General features: G+C 56.4%; 1 protein-coding gene across 1 annotated transcript; it reads left to right on the top strand.

Moving 5' to 3' along the window:
• Positions 1-465: 465 nt before the first annotated feature.
• On the top strand, positions 466-15417 carry Cacng8 (calcium voltage-gated channel auxiliary subunit gamma 8). The gene is made up of 5 exons (XM_071604916.1): positions 466-520; positions 2531-2878; positions 11716-11799; positions 12933-13073; positions 14432-15417. Exons 1-5 carry the CDS (start codon positions 466-468, stop codon positions 15178-15180), a joined length of 1377 nt encoding a protein of 458 aa, XP_071461017.1. The 3' UTR covers positions 15181-15417.
• The last annotated feature ends 2691 nt before the right edge of the window (positions 15418-18108 follow it).

The following is an 18108-nucleotide window of genomic DNA, read 5'->3' as shown; positions in this document are numbered from 1 at the left end:
CCTGTTCCTTCCTCATTTGCAGCCGCGGGCAGATGGAGTCAATGAAGAGTCCCTAAAGCCAAACAGATTGTCCCCCAAATTGGCAAAATGAAAAGATCCTCAAATCTTTATTGATGGAGAAATTCCCTCCTTTCCCTCCTCATCCCTTCCTCTCTGTCCCAGGTGGTAGGGGCCCAGCAGTGGGGAGGTACATCCCGGGGTCACAGGCTCACCCTGTGGAACCAGAGATTAGTCAGGACGGCAGAGGTGGCTGTGCTGGGGGCCAGGGGCCAGGGAGAAGAGGCCGAGAGACAGGAGAGGGGCTGGCTCTGGGAGAAAAGAGAGGAAGGGGCCAAGACCGAGCACCAGGACAGAGGCTAGGGACACCAGGTCCAGCGTGCCCAGGGCCCAGGAGGGGGCTGTGTGGGCAGGCAGGAGTTGCAGTGGGGGAGGGAACACATGTGTGGGGCACTAGGCCCCGTTGCCATGGAGACGCCCCCCCTAGACAACCTTTCTCAGCAGCCCCTCCTGGGAGGACCCGGTCTGGGGCCAGCTGATGGGGGGCAGAGAGCCAGAGGAAACTGGGAGGCCAAGGTCACCCTGCAGGGGCACCTAGGTTTGGGGGTTGATTTCCCCTCCTGTAAGGCTGCCAGGCTCCTTACTCTAGGGGGACTTGAGGAAGAAGTCTAGGAAAGTGGTGGAAACAGCTCAAGGACACATGGCCAGGGGGAGTGGGTATGGTGGCGGCAGGAAGCTGGGGTATGGTGGCATGGTGGTGGGGAGCTGTGAGAGAGAGAAGTGAATGGACAGTGGGGGGGCAGAGTGGGCAATTGTTCCCAGTTGAAAAGAGAGTTGTAGTCTTGCGGATCACATTTTTCTGAGGGTGCAGTGGATTAGAGGATCTTTTTAAGTCTGGAAGAAGTTGGGGGCTTCTCTGTAAGTTCCTGCACATGTGAAATGGCTGTGGGGGATGATGTGGGGGTGTTCCCAAGAAAGGCAGTCCATGGGGGCAGAGGAGAGGGTCTCCCTTTTGGTGGAGATGCTAGGAGCTAAAGAGGGTGAAGCTAGCAGACAAGAGTGAGGGGACTGTTCGTGGTGTAAGAGAAGTTGGGAGGGCACTTCCTTGAACCTGAAAGAGAGCAGGGTTCCAAGTGAGTTGGGAGACCCAGAGCGAGCGAGGGATCCTCTGTGATGCAGATGGTGAGCTTCTGATGGGGGCTCAGGGCATGGGCCATGGTGCAGGGACAGAGGACCAGGGCTAGTGCATGCAGGGGTTAATTTTGGATAGCGGTGGTGCACAGGTCAGGTATTGGGACTTTCCTGAATGGAGAGAAACTGGGGTTTGGAGGAAGCAGGTGCTGTGGGCAGAGACGCTCTGGAGCTCAGGGTGGGGGGTGGTCATAATGGAGGAGAATGTGATGGTTATGAGTTAATCTAAGTTGTAGAGGTAGCAGGGCCAGATTTGGAAGACTTTGTTAAGCAAAGGAGAGAGAGTGGGAGCTCTCTTGGAGTCAAAGACAGGACTGGGGAGACATGGGGTTGTCAGAGGGGATGTGACTGCAAGGGAGGGATTCTCCTAAACCGGGGGGTCTAACCTCGCCTGCAGGTTCCACTTCCCCAGGGAGTTCTAAAAAATCTAGATGTTTGGCCGCTCCAGGCCAATTAAGAGGAATTTCCCAGGTGGGACCCAGATATTAGAATTTTTAAAAGTCCTCTGGAAAGGTGTGTTGGAGGCTGCAAACCTGTGTCCTCAGGCACAGGGGCTGGGAAGGGAAGGGGAGTGAGTGAGTGGTAGTGGTCCGGTTATCCTGGCTTGTGCAAATAATGAGGGTCACTTGGGAAAGTTGTTTTTTTTTTTAAGCTGAGGTGGGATTGAACAATCTATTTTTCCTAAGTAGAGGAAATTGTAGCAGTAATGTCAGGCTTATGGAGGGTATTTCTCCAAAGAAGAGGTGGAAGTGGAGGGACTGGGGATTCCCAAATTGTGGAGATACTTTAGGCAAAGCCAGGGTCAGGAGGGCATTTTCCGAGGCCTCCCAGCCATTGCAGAGGTGGGACCCTCAGGGAAGAGGGGAAGATCTGTACAGAGAAGGCCACGGGGAAGGTGGGGGGTCTTGACAGAAAGGAGGAGGGTCAGGCCTTCCTTGGGAGGAGGAGGCAGTGGGGCCCGGGTTGGGTGGCTTCCAAGCGGGAGGACAGTGGCCCCGCAGAGAGCAGCTCTCGGAGTATAAAACCAGGCTGGGGGATCTCTCCCAGTGACTCGTGGACTTTTGGGGGCAGGGGACAATACTTGAGGAGGGTTTCCTTTCCAGGGATGGGGACCAGGGTGGAAGGAGTTTCTTCAAGGGGGGACAGTCTTTCCCGGGCGGGCACGGGGGAGGGCTGGGAGAGCCTCGGTGCCATCTAATCCCTTCTCTCACCCTGCCCTCCCCAGCCAGAGACCATGGCCCTGCCCTGACCCCCGCCCCGCCGCAGCCTCCTGCTCGCCACCCCCGCCCCGCCCCGCCGGTTCCCGGCCCCCAGCTTCTGCCTGCGCTGTGACCCCCCCCAGCCGCCGGCACGGCCCCGCCCCCGCTGCCCCGGTGGTGGCCCACGGCCCCCCGGCTGCCCGTGGTCAAACTGGAGTCGCTGAAGCGCTGGAACGAAGAGAGGGGCCTCTGGTGCGAGAAGGGCGTGCAGGTGCTGCTGACCACGGTGGGGGCCTTCGCGGCCTTCGGGCTCATGACCATCGCCATCAGCACCGACTACTGGCTGTACACGCGCGCGCTCATCTGCAACACCACCAACCTCACGGCCGGCGACGACGGCCCCCAGCACCGCGGGGGCGGCGGCGCCTCCGAGAAGAAGGACCCCGGGGGCCTCACGCACTCGGGCCTCTGGAGGATCTGCTGCCTGGAAGGTAGGGTGCGGGAGGGCCTGCCGGCCGCCACCGCGCCAGCCCTGCGCTGGCGCCCCGTCGGGCCTCCAGAGCGTCCCTCTCGGTCCCTGCTCCGCCCCGCTCCACCCACTCTGCTGCCGCACCCGGCCCAGCTGAGCTCCTCGGCCTCGGCCCGCCTGCCCTCGCCTCTCTGCACGTTGGTGCCCCCTTCCCCGGGGAGCCCCTTAGCTCATCTTTCATTCATTCTGTCCCCCCCTTCCCTGCTCCCAGCACCCCTCCCTCCGCCCTCCTTCTCCCGCGCTCGCTGGGGCCTCAACCCTCCTCTCTTTCCTCCCGCCCTTAGTTTGACCCTTCTTCTCCTCTAACCCGCCCCATCCCATCTGCCCCTGGCCTCCTGCATCCTCCCCTTTCGACGCTCCTACCCCTCTCTCGGGCCCCATCCACGCCCCTTCCTCCACCCCGGCTTGGCCTCCTCTTGGGTTCCGTGGCTCCCTTGTCACTTCTGCTTTACCTGGAATGGAGGTGTGACTTGGCCCCTCCTCTTCTCCCCCTGCCACCTTCCTCCTGCAGGTCTGTCTTCCATCTGCAGCCCCAGCGACTTCTCCAGACTCCCTGGGTGTCCTTTCCTCCTCTCCCTTCATCTTCCCTCCCCTGGGCCTTCTACTTCTTCCTCTGCACGTTCCTCCACTCCTCCTCCTCCTCTCCTTCCTGCTCCGTCTTCCAACTGCTACTACTACCACCACCACTCTCTCTCCTTCTCTTTGTGGCACTGAGGATGGAACCCGGAGCCTCACTATGCCAGGCAATCACTCCACCCGTGAGCTGCATCCCTGACACTCTTCATTTTATTTTGAGACGGTCTCACTAAGTTGCCCAGGCTGGCCTTGAACTTGTGATCCTGCCTCAGTCTCCTGAGTCACTAGGATTGCAGGCATGCATAGCTGGATTCCTCATTTCTAGACCGTACAGTTTCTCTCTCCTGACCTTGCCTCCTCCTCAGATCGCCATCTTGATTCTTTTCCTCTGGGCTCCTCTCTTTCTCCTTGCTAGGTCCCGGTGCTCCCCTGGGCTCCTCTCTTTCCCCTTGCTAGGTCTCCATGCTCCTCTGTGATCCTCTCTTTCCCCTTGCTAGGTCCCTGTGTTCCCCTATGCTCCTCTCTTTCTCCTTGCTAGGTCTCCGTGCTCCTCTGGACTCCTCTCTTTCTCCTTGCTAGGTCTCCGTGCTCCTCTGTGCTCCTTTATTTCCCCTTGCCAGGTCCCCGTGCTCCTCTGGGCTCCTCTCTTTCCCTTGCTAGGTCCCCGTGCTCCTCTGGGCTCCTCTCTTTCCCCTTGCTAGGTCCCCGTGCTCCTCTGGGCTCCTCTCTTTCCCCTTGCTAGGTCCCCGTGCTCCTCTGGCTCCTCTCTTTCTCCTTGCTAGCTCTCCTTGCTCCTCTGGGCTCCTCTCTTTCCCCTTGCTAGGTCCCCGTGCTCCTCTCTTTCCCTTGCTAGGACCCTGTGCTCCTCTGGGCTCCTCTCTTTCCCCTTGCTAGGTCCCCGTGCTCCTCTGGGCTCCTCTCTTTCCCTTGCTAGGTCCCCGTGCTCCTCTGGGCTCCTCTCTTTCCCCTTGCTAGGTCTCCGTGCTCCTCTGGACTCCTCTCTTTCTCCTTGCTAGGTCTCCGTGCTCCTCTGTGCTCCTTTATTTCCCCTTGCCAGGTCCCCGTGGTCCTCTGGGCTCCTCTCTTTCTCCTTGCTAGCTCTCTGTGCTCCTCTGGGCTCCTCTCTTTCCCCTTGCTAGGTCCCCGTGCTCCTCTGGGCTCCTCTCTTTCCCCTTGCTAGGTCCCCGTGCTCCTCTGGGCTCCTCTCTTTCCCCTTGCTAGGTCCCCGTGCTCCTCTGGCTCCTCTCTTTCTCCTTGCTAGCTCTCCTTGCTCCTCTGGGCTCCTCTCTTTCCCCTTGCTAGGTCCCCGTGCTCCTCTCTTTCCCTTGCTAGGACCCTGTGCTCCTCTGGGCTCCTCTCTTTCCCCTTGCTAGGTCCCCGTGCTCCTCTGGGCTCCTCTCTTTCCCTTGCTAGGTCCCCGTGCTCCTCTGGGCTCCTCTCTTTCCCTTGCTAGGTCCCCGTGCTCCTCTCTTTCCCTTGCTAGCTCTCCGTGCTCCTCTGGGCTCCTCTCTTTCCCTTGCTAGCTCTCCGTGCTCCTCTGGGCTCCTCTCTTTCCCTTGCTAGGTCCCTGTGCTTCTCTGAGGCTTCTGTAGTCTTTCTTCTCTCTCCTGCTCTCAGCATCTGTATTTCCCTTGTACGTATCATGGGAGTGCTGGGCTGGGAAGCACGCATCCTCCCTGTGCACCTGTCCCCTGTGTGGCCTCTTTCTCTACCTCTCTGAGCCTCAGAGTCCAGGTCTGCGAATGAAGGGATAGGACCAGCAGCCCCACAGTGCCCTTCTGCCACCACAAGGTTGAAATCCCTCCAATTTTCTTATTTGCCACTCTCTTTTCTTCTGTCCCTTTCTCCTGTTCTGCTAAGCACGTGCACAAGCCAGAAATTCTGTTCTCCCTTATCCCTATGAGGTAGATGCCATCTTCCTGTCAGGGATCAGGAAACTGAGGCTCAGAGAGATTAAGCCACTTGTGAAACATTACCCAGCTATGAAACAAGTGGGCTTTGCAGCTGTGCTCACTGGCATCTGGAGTGTCTGAAACAAGATCTGAAATTTGAATCAATTGCCAACAATTAAAGTCAGGGAGACCACACATCGAAGACCCATTACTCGAGAGGCCTCGCAAGACCTGGCAGGGTGGGCTCTGTGGCACTGACTGTGACGGCGCAGCAGGTGCCTTTGCAGATCAGGCATGGCCTCTCCACCTCTCCTCAGTGGCCTCCACTCCCTCTGGCCTCATGGGGACCCAGTCTCTGCTTGTCACTGTGGTCAGGATGTCTGAGTTCATGTCCACTCCCAGGTCAGGCACCAGGCACAGAGCCAGGTGTGGGGCTCGCACAGCGGAGCCCGGGACAATGTGTGCAAAGATCAAGAGCACCGTCCACTCACCCAACAACCAATTTTCATTGGCTTTATACTGTGTCAGGTTCTGTTCTTGATTCTGGGGCAGCAGAGGGGAAAAGACAAAAATTCCTGTCCTGAATTACCTTGTGTTCTAGAGAGTGACAGATAATATGGAGGTAAATAAATAAAGCATTTAGAGTGCCATAGAGAACCGAGTGCTAAGGAGGAGCAGGAGCCGGGGGCAGGTGTGTGTGGGGAGGAAGCCTAGCACCAGGGACATGGGTGTGCCCAGGGAGCTGGTGCCCTGTGCGTGGCAGCCTGCAGGAGTTGCAGAGCCCCTGGGTGGGAGTGAGCCTGTGCGCCTGGCTGCCAGCGAGGGTTCAGCATGGTTGGGGCAGAGTGAGGGAAGGGGGAAAGCAGGAGGAATCGCAGGCAAAGAGGTAACAGTGTCCTGATCTCAGGTTCCTGTGCATCCCTCAGAGGACCTTGCTTTAACTCTCGAGTTGGGAGCCATCGAAGATTCTTGAGCAGAGAAGGCACAGGAGCCTACCTACTTGGATTTTACCAGGAGGGCTCTTGCTGCAGGGTGGAGAAATGACTAAGGGGAAGGCAAAAGGGGAAACAGGAGGTGGCTCATCCCCAGTGGGAACTGTGGCTGGGGAGTGGCTTGAATTCCTAGTACATTCCAGGGCTTCCGTGGGCAGGGGTTGCCACGGTCACTGCTGTGGGGCGTGAGGGAAGGAGGGCCGGCGGCGTCTCAGGCCCATTCCCCATTGTGGGCTGGAGCAGGCTGGGCACCGCAGGACACTGAGCAGCCTCCCTGGTCTCCCCCACTGCGTGTCCAAAGCCCCCTCCCCAGTGTGCTGATCAAAACTGTAAATCGTCCCTAGGTGTTGGGTTAAAATCGGCCCCTCGCCAAGCCCAGGCTCTGGCCTGAGCACCTAAGGACATGGACAGCAGGTGTCTTGTCTCATTTCCTTATTAGGGAGGGACCTCGAGGCTCAGGTTTTGTCATGTTAAATTTAAGATACCCACTAAGAGACAGCACCTAGGACAGAGGGCCGCGCATCGAGACCACAGGGGAGTTATTTTAGGCTCTGCGGTCTCTGTCACAACTGTGCCCGAAGATAACTGGAGACTAGGTGAGTGTGTCCGCCCCAATCAAAGTCCCTTTATGGACACTGCAATGTGCACTTCATGTCACTTCCCCATGTCATGGGATCTTCGTCTGTCACGGGCCGCACATCACGTACAGATTGTCAAACCCCTTCTCAGCCGCCTTTGTCATAGGGCTTCAGTCTGCTGCCCCTCCTCGGGGTTGTTGGCCAGTGGGTGCCTGAGGCTGGAGTCAGGGAAGAGATCAGGCTGGAGGTGGGAATGGGAGGGTCATCACTGTAGCTGCAGGAGAGGTCACCTGGAGAAGGAGCCGGCTCAGAGATGGAAGGGTCAAAACACAAGGGAGGGGGGAAGCAAGCCGAGGAGATGTGAGCAAAACCAGGTAAGTGGGTATCCCGCCCACCAGCCAGGCTAGCGTGTCGAGGACGGGTAGGTGAAGGCTGACTTTGTTGTCACTGTAACTGTCAATCATTCATCATGGAATGCTATAATAACCCTGCCAAGTAGCTACTGTTAACTGGAAGAGAGAGCAAGGGCTCAGAGAAGGGCAGTGCTTTGCCCAAGGTCACACAGGTCATGCCCCTTGGGGTCTGGATTGGAATCCAGGTCTATTCTGTTTCCCAGAAAAGCAACAAATCCCCCAGCAGGAACCCAGCCCAGCAGGAAGCCAGGAGAGGAGAAACTAGACCTCTGAACACACTTCCCATGGGGATTTGGGGCTCAGTCCTCACCTCCCCAGTGGAAAGTAGTATGAGACACAAGCTCTGGGACAAGACGAATGGATCTACCTTTGTCAGCTATAGGCAGCTGTGTGACCTTGGGCCATGTATTTAACCTTTCTGACCTTGGGCCATGTATTTAACTACTTCTTTTCTTTCCTTCCTTTTTTCCTCTCTCTTTCTCTCACTGGGGATGAAACCCAGAGGCACTTTATCACTGAGCCACATCCCCAGCCCTTTTTTAATTTTTTATTTCAAATCAGGGTCTCGCTAAGTTGCATAGGGCCTCACTAAGTTCTTGAGACTGGCCTCAAACTTGGCCTCTTGCCTCAGCCTGGGATGACAGGTGTGTACCACCCACTTGGCTGTATTTAGCCTTTCTGTGCTTCATTTGTCACTGGGGAGGTAGGATGGCAGGAGCCCCTGCTGCCCCAGGTCAGAGAGGCAGTGGAAGAGATCCTGTGAGTGCCACTTTACAGGCTGGTAGGTGCTGGGAGGGCTGGATTATGGGGTTGGCATTTTGTTGTCTCTGCTGTTTTCTTCTTAGTATTACTAGGCAATCAGGCAACTGAGCCCTGGGTCCTTCCTCCTAGTCACCCAGGCCAGATAGAAATACAACAACGGCCACATATTTTCAAATATCTAGTAGTGACATTAAAACAAATGAAACTAAATAGGTGAACTGGATAGTTTAACCCAGCATGGCCTGAATGTCATTTGAACATGTAATCAATGCTCTCTCCACGTGCAGCCTGGAGCCCGTGTGTTCCCCGCACGCGGGTGGTGGCTGTCACCTGTAGGGCTGGTGGTCATACCAGCGGCTCTGTCAGTGGGTCCTCCAGAGTCTAGTCTCCCCCCTCGGCTCTGCTCAGGACCCAGGAGGCCGGACCCACCCAATCCAACCTCCCTCCCCCGCGCGTGCTGAGCATGGCTACGCACTATCTCACCAAGAGGGTCCTCTGGTTGGTCAGAGCAGGAAGCCGCGGGACCCTTAACCCATGCTTCCCAGCTCCACCTCCGTGTGGGCCAGCCAGCAGACAGAGGCCTGTGCTGTAACCACCACGCCATCTCAGGGACATTTGGGTTCCTAAAGCAACACAGCTGGGAAGCCACAACTCTGAGGCTGAGTGTGGAGGGTTGCCTCCGGAGCCCGGGCAGCCACCATGGTCTATGGTCCACACAGGCCCAGCTCGGAAACCAGGGCTGCTCGACTTCCTCCAGGAGTGTCCGCTGGAGATAGGCTGACTTCTAGAGCTGTTTTGCCTCAGTTTCCCCAATTGTGAAGCAAGGATCCCACCACTGTCTTCCTCCTGGGGCTTGTCCTAAGTAACGAGTTGCATGTGGCTCCTGCCCCAAGCTGCCTGGTAGCCACTGGGGCTAGGTGCTAGGCAGTACTGTCCGTCCTGTGCATGGTTTCAGGCCCATCTCATGTAAGTATTGGTGCTTTGAGAGAAGGACTGTGATTCCACCCAAGAAAAGGAGAACTTGAGCTCACAATCTTACCTGTGACCCCAAGGATGGGTCAGAGTTTACACCGGGGAGTGTACATCCATTCACCTTCTCTTTTTAAAGTTGGGGTACAATATGCATGACCTAAATTTACCATCTTAATAATTTTCAGTAATGTTAAGTACATTCACATTGAACAACCAATCTCCAGAAGTGTTTTCTTCGGCAAAACTGAAACTCAATCCATTCCCCCCACCCTCCAACTACCATCTACTGTCGGTCTTGATGAATCGGATGCCGGATGCTCCAGATGCCTCATATAATCATGCAGAATCTGTCTCTCTGTAACTGGCTTGATTCACATAGCACAACGTCCTCAAGATTCATCGGTGTTATGGTGTGTTTCATACCTCCTTCCTTGGAAAGGCAGAGTGATATTCCACGGCGTGTATACATCACATTTTGTTTGTCTTATCCATTCATCTGTCAATGGACGTTTGAGTCTTTTCCACTTTTTGGCTATCTGAATAATGCTGCAATGAAAATGGAGTGTAAATATCCCTTTGAGTTCTTGCTTAGTTCTTCAGGGTGTACCCAGGGTGGAACTGCTGAGTCATTTGGTAATTCTGTTTCAACTTTTGAGGAACCTCTGTACCAACAGCTCACAAAGGTCCCCATTTCTCCACATCTTTGCCAGCACTTGTAATTTTACTTTCTGCCTTTTAAAATAGCAGCCTTCCTACTGGGTATAAAATGGTATCTCCTTGTGGTTTGGATTGAATTTCTCTAATGTATAGTGATGTGGAGTGTTTTTTCTGCTTCTTGGCCCATTCAATCATTCTTTTCATTAAAAACAGTTATTGAGCACTTACTATGTGCTAGGTATTGTCCTGGATGCTGTGAACACAGTGGTGAACAGCCCAGATGCTTACAGCCCAGAGGTGTGTGTGTGTGAGTTCTGCTTCCTCCACCCATCAGTCCTGGGCTAATGAGCCATGCAGTGCCCAGGTTTCTGTCTGGACAATGGCTGCAAAACATCAGTTACCTCTCCTGGTCTAGACCAAATCCTCACATCAACCTGGACATAGGTCCTTTTTTCTTTTTTACGGGTGAGGGAACAGAAAGTTGGCCTATGTATTGCAACAAGGTAGAAGGTGTAACAAGAGTGGATGGAGTCAGGCTTCCTGCCAAAGCAGTAGGACTGTGTGACACCAGCATGTTTCATGGAATCTTTTTTTTTCCTTTTCTTTCTTTCTTTCTTTTTAATTCCTAGGTGCTGGGAATGGAACCCGGGGCTTGGGCCACGCTAGGCAAGTGCTCTAGCACTGAAGTACGCTCCCAGCCTTCAGGGGGCTCTTGTGTACCTATTGAGTTAATCCACCTAGGAAGCACTTAGCAAATGATCATTTTTATTGGTATTACTCACTGCTGTGTCCTCCTTCTTACCAATTCTTTTCTTTACCCCCATTTCTTCGGCTCTTCTTTGCCTGTATTGGTCTGCCTTTACTCTCCACTTCTGCTCTCCTTCTATTCTGTCCATCATTCACTCATTCATCCGTCTATTGTTCTTCTAGGTCTCTGGGTACCAGGCAATGCTAGGGACAAGGAATCTGACTCCAGGCCCTTCCCCTTCAGGAACTCCCAGCTTGAGTAGGATGACTGTAAATCAACCCAAGCACATCCTAAAAGGGGCAGCCAGGGAGCTGTTGTACCCAAGAGGAGGCCACTGGCCCAACTTGTGTGTGTGTGTGTGTGCGCACGCGCTCGTGCGCTTGTGCATGTAGGGAATGCTTTTTAAAGGAGCTGCAGGGTAAGTACTACATCAGCAGAGAATGTGAACAGAATGTTCCCTGGCCTGGAGGTTGGAGGGAGCTTGGAGAGTTGAGGAATTTAAATTTACTTATACTTTTTTTTTCTTCAGCTATGTGCTAGAGGTTGTAAAACAGACAGTGTCTCCAAAGAAGTCAGATAGGTTTCCAGAGGGTGTGAGGATGAGGATCCGAGGAGAGGACACTGGGATGGAGGAAGAGGAGAGCCTTCAGTACCCCTAGGGCCATCCTACACTCCCTCCTCAGCCACTCCATCTCTGGAGGTTCCAGATTCTGTTAGACTGGGAATCCCTCCCTCTCTTTACAGGATGAAGAAACTAAACTCCCACGACCCACTGGGCTGCTCCCTCCTGCAACTGGACTTCGCAGGGTCTCAGGGGAAGTTCAGTCCTTGTTTTCCCACGCATTTTCAGACTTCTCAACAAGTTTAGGGTTACAAGGGCGGCTCGACAAAGTTGAGACCAACACCCTTTTCCTCAGAGGGGAAAGAGAAAGCCAGACAGGTTGAGTGTCTTAGCCCAGGTTACAGGGCAGACGTCCTTGGAAAGATATTAGCCTTTGGGTGTTTTTTTGTTTCCTTTTTAACAGGTGGGGAAACAGACCAGAGAGGTTGAAAGTTGTCCCGATACCGACACCGGCTCAGGGCCAGGACTTCTGTCTCACCATCAGACCAGAGAGAAGGGGTCTGGGGAAGGGGGGGGCTTTCTCCCTGTGGGCCGCCCCGCCCCGAACTCTGAAGTTCCCACCCCCACCACCCCCGTCCCTTCTCCAGGGCTGAAAAGAGGCGTCTGCGTGAAGATCAACCATTTTCCGGAGGACACGGACTACGACCACGACAGCGCGGAGTATCTGCTCCGTACGTGGGGTCCGGGACAGCCGGGGGGAGGGGGCTGCCGGGCCAGCGCTGGGATCACACGCGTAGGTTAGCTTCCCAGCTGATCCGCGTCCAGACGCTCAGATCCCCTGGCTCCCCATTGGCTTAGTGATGTGTCCCCGCCCCCTCCTCTCACCTCGGGGCGGGCCGAGGGGGGATCTCGGCTGCTGATTGGCCGTCCGGTTCTCTTTGGTACTCGCGGCAGCTGTGCACTATGACTGGCTGTCGACTCTCGGGCTGGGATTGGCCGCCGCGCCCGGGCAGTGGACCAATCCGCGGCAGGGACGGGCCACTCCAGGAGCGGGCTGGGGAAGTCTGGGCTGCGATTGGTAGTCACCCCGAGAACGCGGCAAAGCTTGGGTTACGATTGGCTGCAGCCTCAGCCGGGCTCTGAAATCGCAAAGTCTGGTTGCCTGGGGTTTTAGAGGTGGATGGAAAGGACTGCAGAGAGATAGAGAGGGAGAAAGACAGATGGAGGGAGAGAGAGAGATGGGGGTGGGGAAGAGGAGAGGCCAGGGAAGGAAGAGGGGAGAGGGCAGCTAGGAAGAGGGGAGGGAGAGCGAGCGACCCAGAAAGGCTGAATGAAGCCAGGCAGAAGTCACGGGGAGGGGGGGTGCTGGAGAAACTCTGAAAGACGCCTGGCAGAAAAGGGAGGAGGAGGGAGGGGAGAGAAGGGGTGTAGACAAGTATGAAGACATTTGAAAGATCTTGAGAAAGGGAAGATTCGCAGAAGGGAACACCAAGAAAGAAAAAAGAGACATGGGAGAGGAACAATGGAGAAGCTGAGAGAAGAATAGAGAGGGAGAGTGGTTTAGAGAAAGGGGAAAATAATACGACAGGAGAGGAAAAACACAGACCAAGGAAAAAAGAAAAGGAGGAAAAAAACGAGAGGAAATCAGACATATAAATATATGGAGAAATTTTTAAAAACAGGCGGGAGAATAGAAGAAAGAAAAAAGAAAGGATCACAGGCAGAGAGGCAGAATTGGAGAACTAGATCCAGAAAGAAACAGTGGCGAAGGCAGGCAGGAGGCGCCGCGGGCCGGGGAGCGCAGGCGGCCCGTCTGACCGCCCTCGCTCCCTTCCTCCCTCCTTTCCTTTCTTCCTCCCCGCAGGAGTTGTCCGGGCCTCCAGCATCTTCCCCATCCTGAGCGCCATCCTGCTGCTGCTCGGGGGCGTGTGCGTGGCGGCCTCCCGCGTCTACAAGTCCAAGAGGAACATCATTCTGGGAGCCGGGATCCTGTTCGTGGCAGCAGGTGAGAGGCAGAGGGAAGGGGCGGCGGGCTGGAGCGGTCCCCGCGAGCGCGCGCGCGAGTGTGTGCGCGGGTCTGCCTGCAAAACGACCCTACCCCGAGCGCCCCCTGGAGCCCGAAGCCTTTCTAGGCTCTTCCCAAGCTCCATCGCCTCCCGCTGGGTAAGGTAGGTGTCTTCTTCTTGGGCACAGACCAGTGTCTGGAGCGTAACCAAGGATGCTGGGAGCTTAGGTTCCAAAGCCCGCGGTTCTGGAGGCGGAACGGGAGGAGCTTTGGAAAGAGGGTGGGACCTTGAGACGGGCTTGAGATATTGGGGTTAGGGGGGCGGGGCTGGCCACCGAAGGAAGGGGTCAGAAGAGGGAAAACGTGATTTGCCTGAGGATGGTGAGCAGCCTGCTTAGTAGATTAGCCTAGAAGGGGGTGGTTCTGAGAAACCATGTAGAGATGAAGGCTGAAGGGGCTAGGCCAGTAACACAGGGTGGAGGAGGGGCTAAAAAGATTGGGCGGTGCCTGGGAAATTCAAAATGGGAGGGATTATGTCATTAAGGGCATTATTAACCTGGGTGATTTAGGGCGCTTAGACCAACTCCTTGAGAGGCATGTTATTAGGAGTAAGACCCCCCCCCCCTTTCCCCTTTCTACTCTGCAAGAGTAGAGCTGGGAAATTCCAGGGGCAGAGTCGTTTGAAGGGGTAGGATAAGGAGAAGAGGGAGGATTTAGCATATTTAAAGAGCAGGGTATGCCTGGGGTTGGGTCTAAATCTGCAAGGGAAGATCTGGAGGATCTGAAATTTGGAGCTAGTTAGGCCTGAGAGGGGTGTGGAGGAGCTTTGCTTAGACCCACAGTGGGCGGGGTTTGACAAACTGGAGGCGGGACCTAGAGTTGAAAGGGGACCTGATTTATCAAATTTTAAAACATCAGGGGAGCGCCTGGAGTAAATACCCAGGCTGGAGAGTGTAGATCAGCAGTAGACAGGACAGAGAGAGATCACATCGTTGAGTTCAAAGGGCAGACGGCGGAGACTGAGTTTATAAATTAAATCAACCAAGAAAGGATCTGGAAACCCAGGCTGTGACCGTCTCACCAAGAAGAGTGTTTGGACCATCAGAACAGTGCAGCCGGAGCTTGGGCTAGCAGGGGCGGAGTCTAGGCCACCGAGTGGAGCTTAGACCATCCAGAGCCCTGTCTGTCCCATTCCAAGTGGAGGGGCGGGGGTTGGGGGCCTAGGTCCTGAGCAGAGATTCGCCCAGTGGGGCGGGGCCTAACTCCCTGGGTGGAGCTTAGCCCTCGCGGGGCCTGGCCTGGACTGCGGGGCGGGGCCCTGGTGGCCTGGAGGCTCCCCTCTAACTGTCCCCGCCCAGGCCTGAGCAACATCATCGGAGTGATCGTGTACATCTCTGCCAACGCGGGCGAGCCGGGCCCGAAGCGGGATGAGGAGAAGAAGAACCACTACTCGTACGGCTGGTCCTTCTACTTCGGCGGGCTGTCCTTCATCCTGGCCGAGGTGATCGGCGTGCTGGCCGTCAACATCTACATCGAGCGCAGCCGCGAGGCGCACTGCCAGTCTCGCTCGGACCTGCTCAAGGCCGGCGGGGGCGCGGGCGGCAGTGGCGGGAGCGGCCCCTCGGCCATCCTCCGTCTGCCCAGTTACCGCTTCCGCTACCGCCGCCGCTCCCGCTCCAGCTCCCGCTCCAGCGAGCCGTCGCCGTCGCGGGACGCGTCTCCCGGCGGCGCGGGCGGCCCGGGCTTCGCCTCCACGGACATCTCCATGTACACGCTCAGCCGCGACCCGTCCAAGGGCAGCGTGGCCGCGGGGTTGGCGGGGGCCGGCGGCGGCGGCGGCCCGGGCGCGTACGGCGGCGCGGCCGGGGGCGGCGGGGGCGGCGGGGCGGGCGCCGAGCGGGACCGCGGGGGTGCGCCCGGCTTCCTCACGCTGCACAACGCCTTCCCTAAGGAGGCGGGCGGCGGCGTCACGGTCACGGTCACCGGGCCGCCCGCCGCGCCCGCGCCCGCGCCGCCCGCGCCCGCCGCCCCCGCCCCCGGGACCCTGGCCAAGGAGGCCGCCGCCTCCAACACCAACACGCTCAACAGGAAAACCACGCCCGTGTAGGGGCGCGCGGGGAGCGGGGCGTGTCCGGGGCGCGTGCGCGGGCGCGCGTGCAACGAGGCGGCCGGGTCGGGGCGCCTCGCTCTTCCCCGAGAGCGCGCTGGAGACTGCGTGGCCTTCCCCCGGCGCCCCTCCCCGGCCCCGGGCGTCGGGGAGCCCCCTCATCCGCCAAAGGGACCCCAGGGGAGGGGTGAAGCGGGGAGGGGGCTCTGCTGAGGGAGCGTCGTGTTTTATTTTTTTTGTGGGATTTAGGGGGCGGGGGGAGGACCGTGGTGTTTTTTGCAGTTTTGAGATGTTTTCTTTTTAATGTTTTGCTGTGTGCATGTGGGGGCGGGGCGGGGGGAGGGGAGGGAGGGACTCCCAGCCCAGCCCAACTCCTGGAGAGGGGCCCATAGCACACGAGTTACACCTACATACTATATATAAGCTCTACGTAAAGGGAGAGGTCAAGAGAAGGGACTCGGAAAGGCAAGTGACTAGAGATGGACGCAGGTGTTCGTTCACTTTTCCATTCATCTTTCCACAAGGGCTTATTACGCACCTGCTGTGTGGCAGGTGCTGACACACAGGAAGGCACTGGGGAAGGGGCATAAAGGCAGGCGCAGAGAGTTACTCGTTCATTCATTACTGGCAATGTGTGTGCTTAACTGCCAGGCATTGTGCTGAATGCTGAGCATACAGAGGGAGGAAAACAGACAGGGTCCCAGGTCCGGGACATCTTCAGAGTTGCATCTTGCACATGAGACAGACATTAATCCGAGAATTATGTACACATACAAGAGATTACAGTTAGGATGTAGGAGAAACCCGAGATCCTCCAAAATGCTCTGTGAGGGAGGGGGCTAACCCAGTTTAAGTTTTAGTAGACACTGAAAGGATGACAAGGAGACAGCCCAGTGGAGCTGGGGCCATGTGTCCCAGGAAGAGAACAGCATATGCCAAGGCCCTAGGGCAGAAAGGAGCTTGCACAGTATGCTGAAGTGTAGTGAGCCAGGTGGACAGAGGAGCCTGGAGACAGGACCAGATTGTGCAGGGACTTGTAGGTTGGGTTTTATTCTTAGGGGGCTGTGGATGGCTTTAAGCAGGAGCACAGCATGAATGGTGCATAAAGGAAAGGCAGGAGCCTAGCCGAGTATGGAGCAGAGGCAACTAAAATACTGCATCACACAGTCACTGGTCCTCCAGGCTTGCACTGGTGGCAGAGAGCACGCAGTCACACATGCTGCAGCACAGGCATGGTGTCGTGTGCAGGAGAATCAGACAGCAATCCAGGTTTCACTATTTTCTCCAGCCGCTGGCATTCGGGTGCATGTGCTCTGGTCCCGGGCAGGAAGTTAGGGACCCCAGAGGTGCAAAAACCCCCTCACTCTTCCCCAGGAGCTGAGCACTGTCAGGACGCACAACCCAGGCAGGGAAGTGGGCGTGGTGACTGGGACCACGATGGGCCCCATGGAATACGGAGGACAGGATGGCCAGGTGTGGGCAGGGAAGACTCCCTGGAATGTGATGCCCAGTCTGGGTCTTCAAAGAAGCACGTGTCTCCTAGGTGATGAAGGGGACAAGGAAGTCTTTCTGGGCAAGAACAGTTGGGGCAGAAACCCAGGGAAGAGGAGCAGCATGATGTTTTGGGAAAGTGCTGACACCTCTGGGATGCTGAAATCCAGGGTGGAGGAAGAGGTCAGGCAGGGAAGTATCTCTAAGCCAGGGTCTAACAGTGCCTGAGTCACAGACCAGCCGGAGGCTTCCTAAGGGCAGTGGAGAGGATGACAGTTGAGGGGGATAAAGGAAGTGGGTGTGCCGAGGAAGGGATGGAGTTGAAGGTCACCGAGAAGGCAGGGTGCTTCATTTCCCTTCATTTGCTCAGCAAGTATTTCCTGTGATGCTGGGTGCAGGGGACTTCCCATCCCGTCCTGTGCTCCGGGGGCTCCCAGTCTGGTGGGGAGAGAGACAGGGCTCAGCTGCACAAGGCAGGACCTGGTTAGTGAGGTACCATGAGGTCAGGGTTACCTTGGGAATAGGAGACATCAGAAGGGGGACCGATGAGGGAGGGGATCAGAGTGGGCATTAGAAATTTGCTTTGGGGCCTGTGTGGAAGGGTTAGAAATGGGGGCAGGGGAGGCTGGAGTGGGCGAGCCTGGGAGGAATTCTGTGGTGGTGGTTTCAGGAAGGAGATGCTGGAAAATGTAGAGAGGATACGAGTCAGTCAGACTAGATAGGACTTAGTCTGATGCATGGAGAGAAGAGGGACAGGGAGGTGAGAGAAGAGGGGCGGGGAGGTGAGAAGAGGTCCAGGGAGAGGTGCATTCAAGGGGACGACTGATGGGGAGGACAGAACTGGCTAGGGCATGATGGATTCTGCAATCCAAAGGCCAAACAGCAAGAAAGGTGGAGGGTGGGCTGCAGGAAAAGTGAGATGGGGGGACCGCAGGAAGAGTGAGATGGGGGGGTGCAGAAGAGACCCAAAACAGGTGAGTCCTAGAGATGGGAAAGGCGAAGACTTAGGAGATTCCGAGAGGGAGAAACTGAAAACAAGATGCGCGAGCCTTCACAGTATCGGAGAATTGCCAAGCGCTGACCTGTTCAAGGCTCAGTCTAGGCCCACAGGGTATGGTGGTGAGCTGACAAGGGCCTGCTCTCCCTGGGCTCCCAGGAGGCACGTGCAATACACACTGAAGAGTGCTTCAGAAGTGAAGCAGGATGACAGATCAGGGCAACTAGATAAGCTGCGTCAAGAGGTCCTGACTGCCAAGTAATGTTTGAACAGAAATGTGCATTCTGAGAGGGCAGGGGAGGAGAGAAGGGCTTGGGACAGGAACCCTGGCCACCAAAGGTGGCAGAAGAAGCCTGAGTAAAACCAGACTTCCAAGGAGGCCTTTGTGAGCAGAGTAAACAAGGGCTCGTTGACTGGGTGAGAAGTCCAAAGTGCAGAGG

Source organism: Marmota flaviventris, chromosome 18 (genome assembly GCF_047511675.1).
Source record: "Marmota flaviventris isolate mMarFla1 chromosome 18, mMarFla1.hap1, whole genome shotgun sequence".
NCBI classification, from domain to species: Eukaryota; Metazoa; Chordata; class Mammalia; order Rodentia; family Sciuridae; genus Marmota; species Marmota flaviventris.
Note: the sequence above shows the minus strand (reverse complement) of the source record. Positions and strands in the feature narration are given on the sequence as shown.

Bases quoted from the DNA above. Each gene is read 5' to 3' on its own strand.
- Cacng8 (XM_071604916.1), top strand. From the start codon at position 466: ATGGAGACGCCCCCCCTAGACAACCTTTCTCAGCAGCCCCTCCTGGGA. The intron at 521-2,530 runs GTCTGGGGCCAG...GACCCCCCCCAG, and splicing joins GCCCCTCCTGGGAGGACCCG to CCGCCGGCACGGCCCCGCCC. The intron at 2,879-11,715 runs GTAGGGTGCGGG...TCCCTTCTCCAG, and splicing joins GAGGATCTGCTGCCTGGAAG to GGCTGAAAAGAGGCGTCTGC.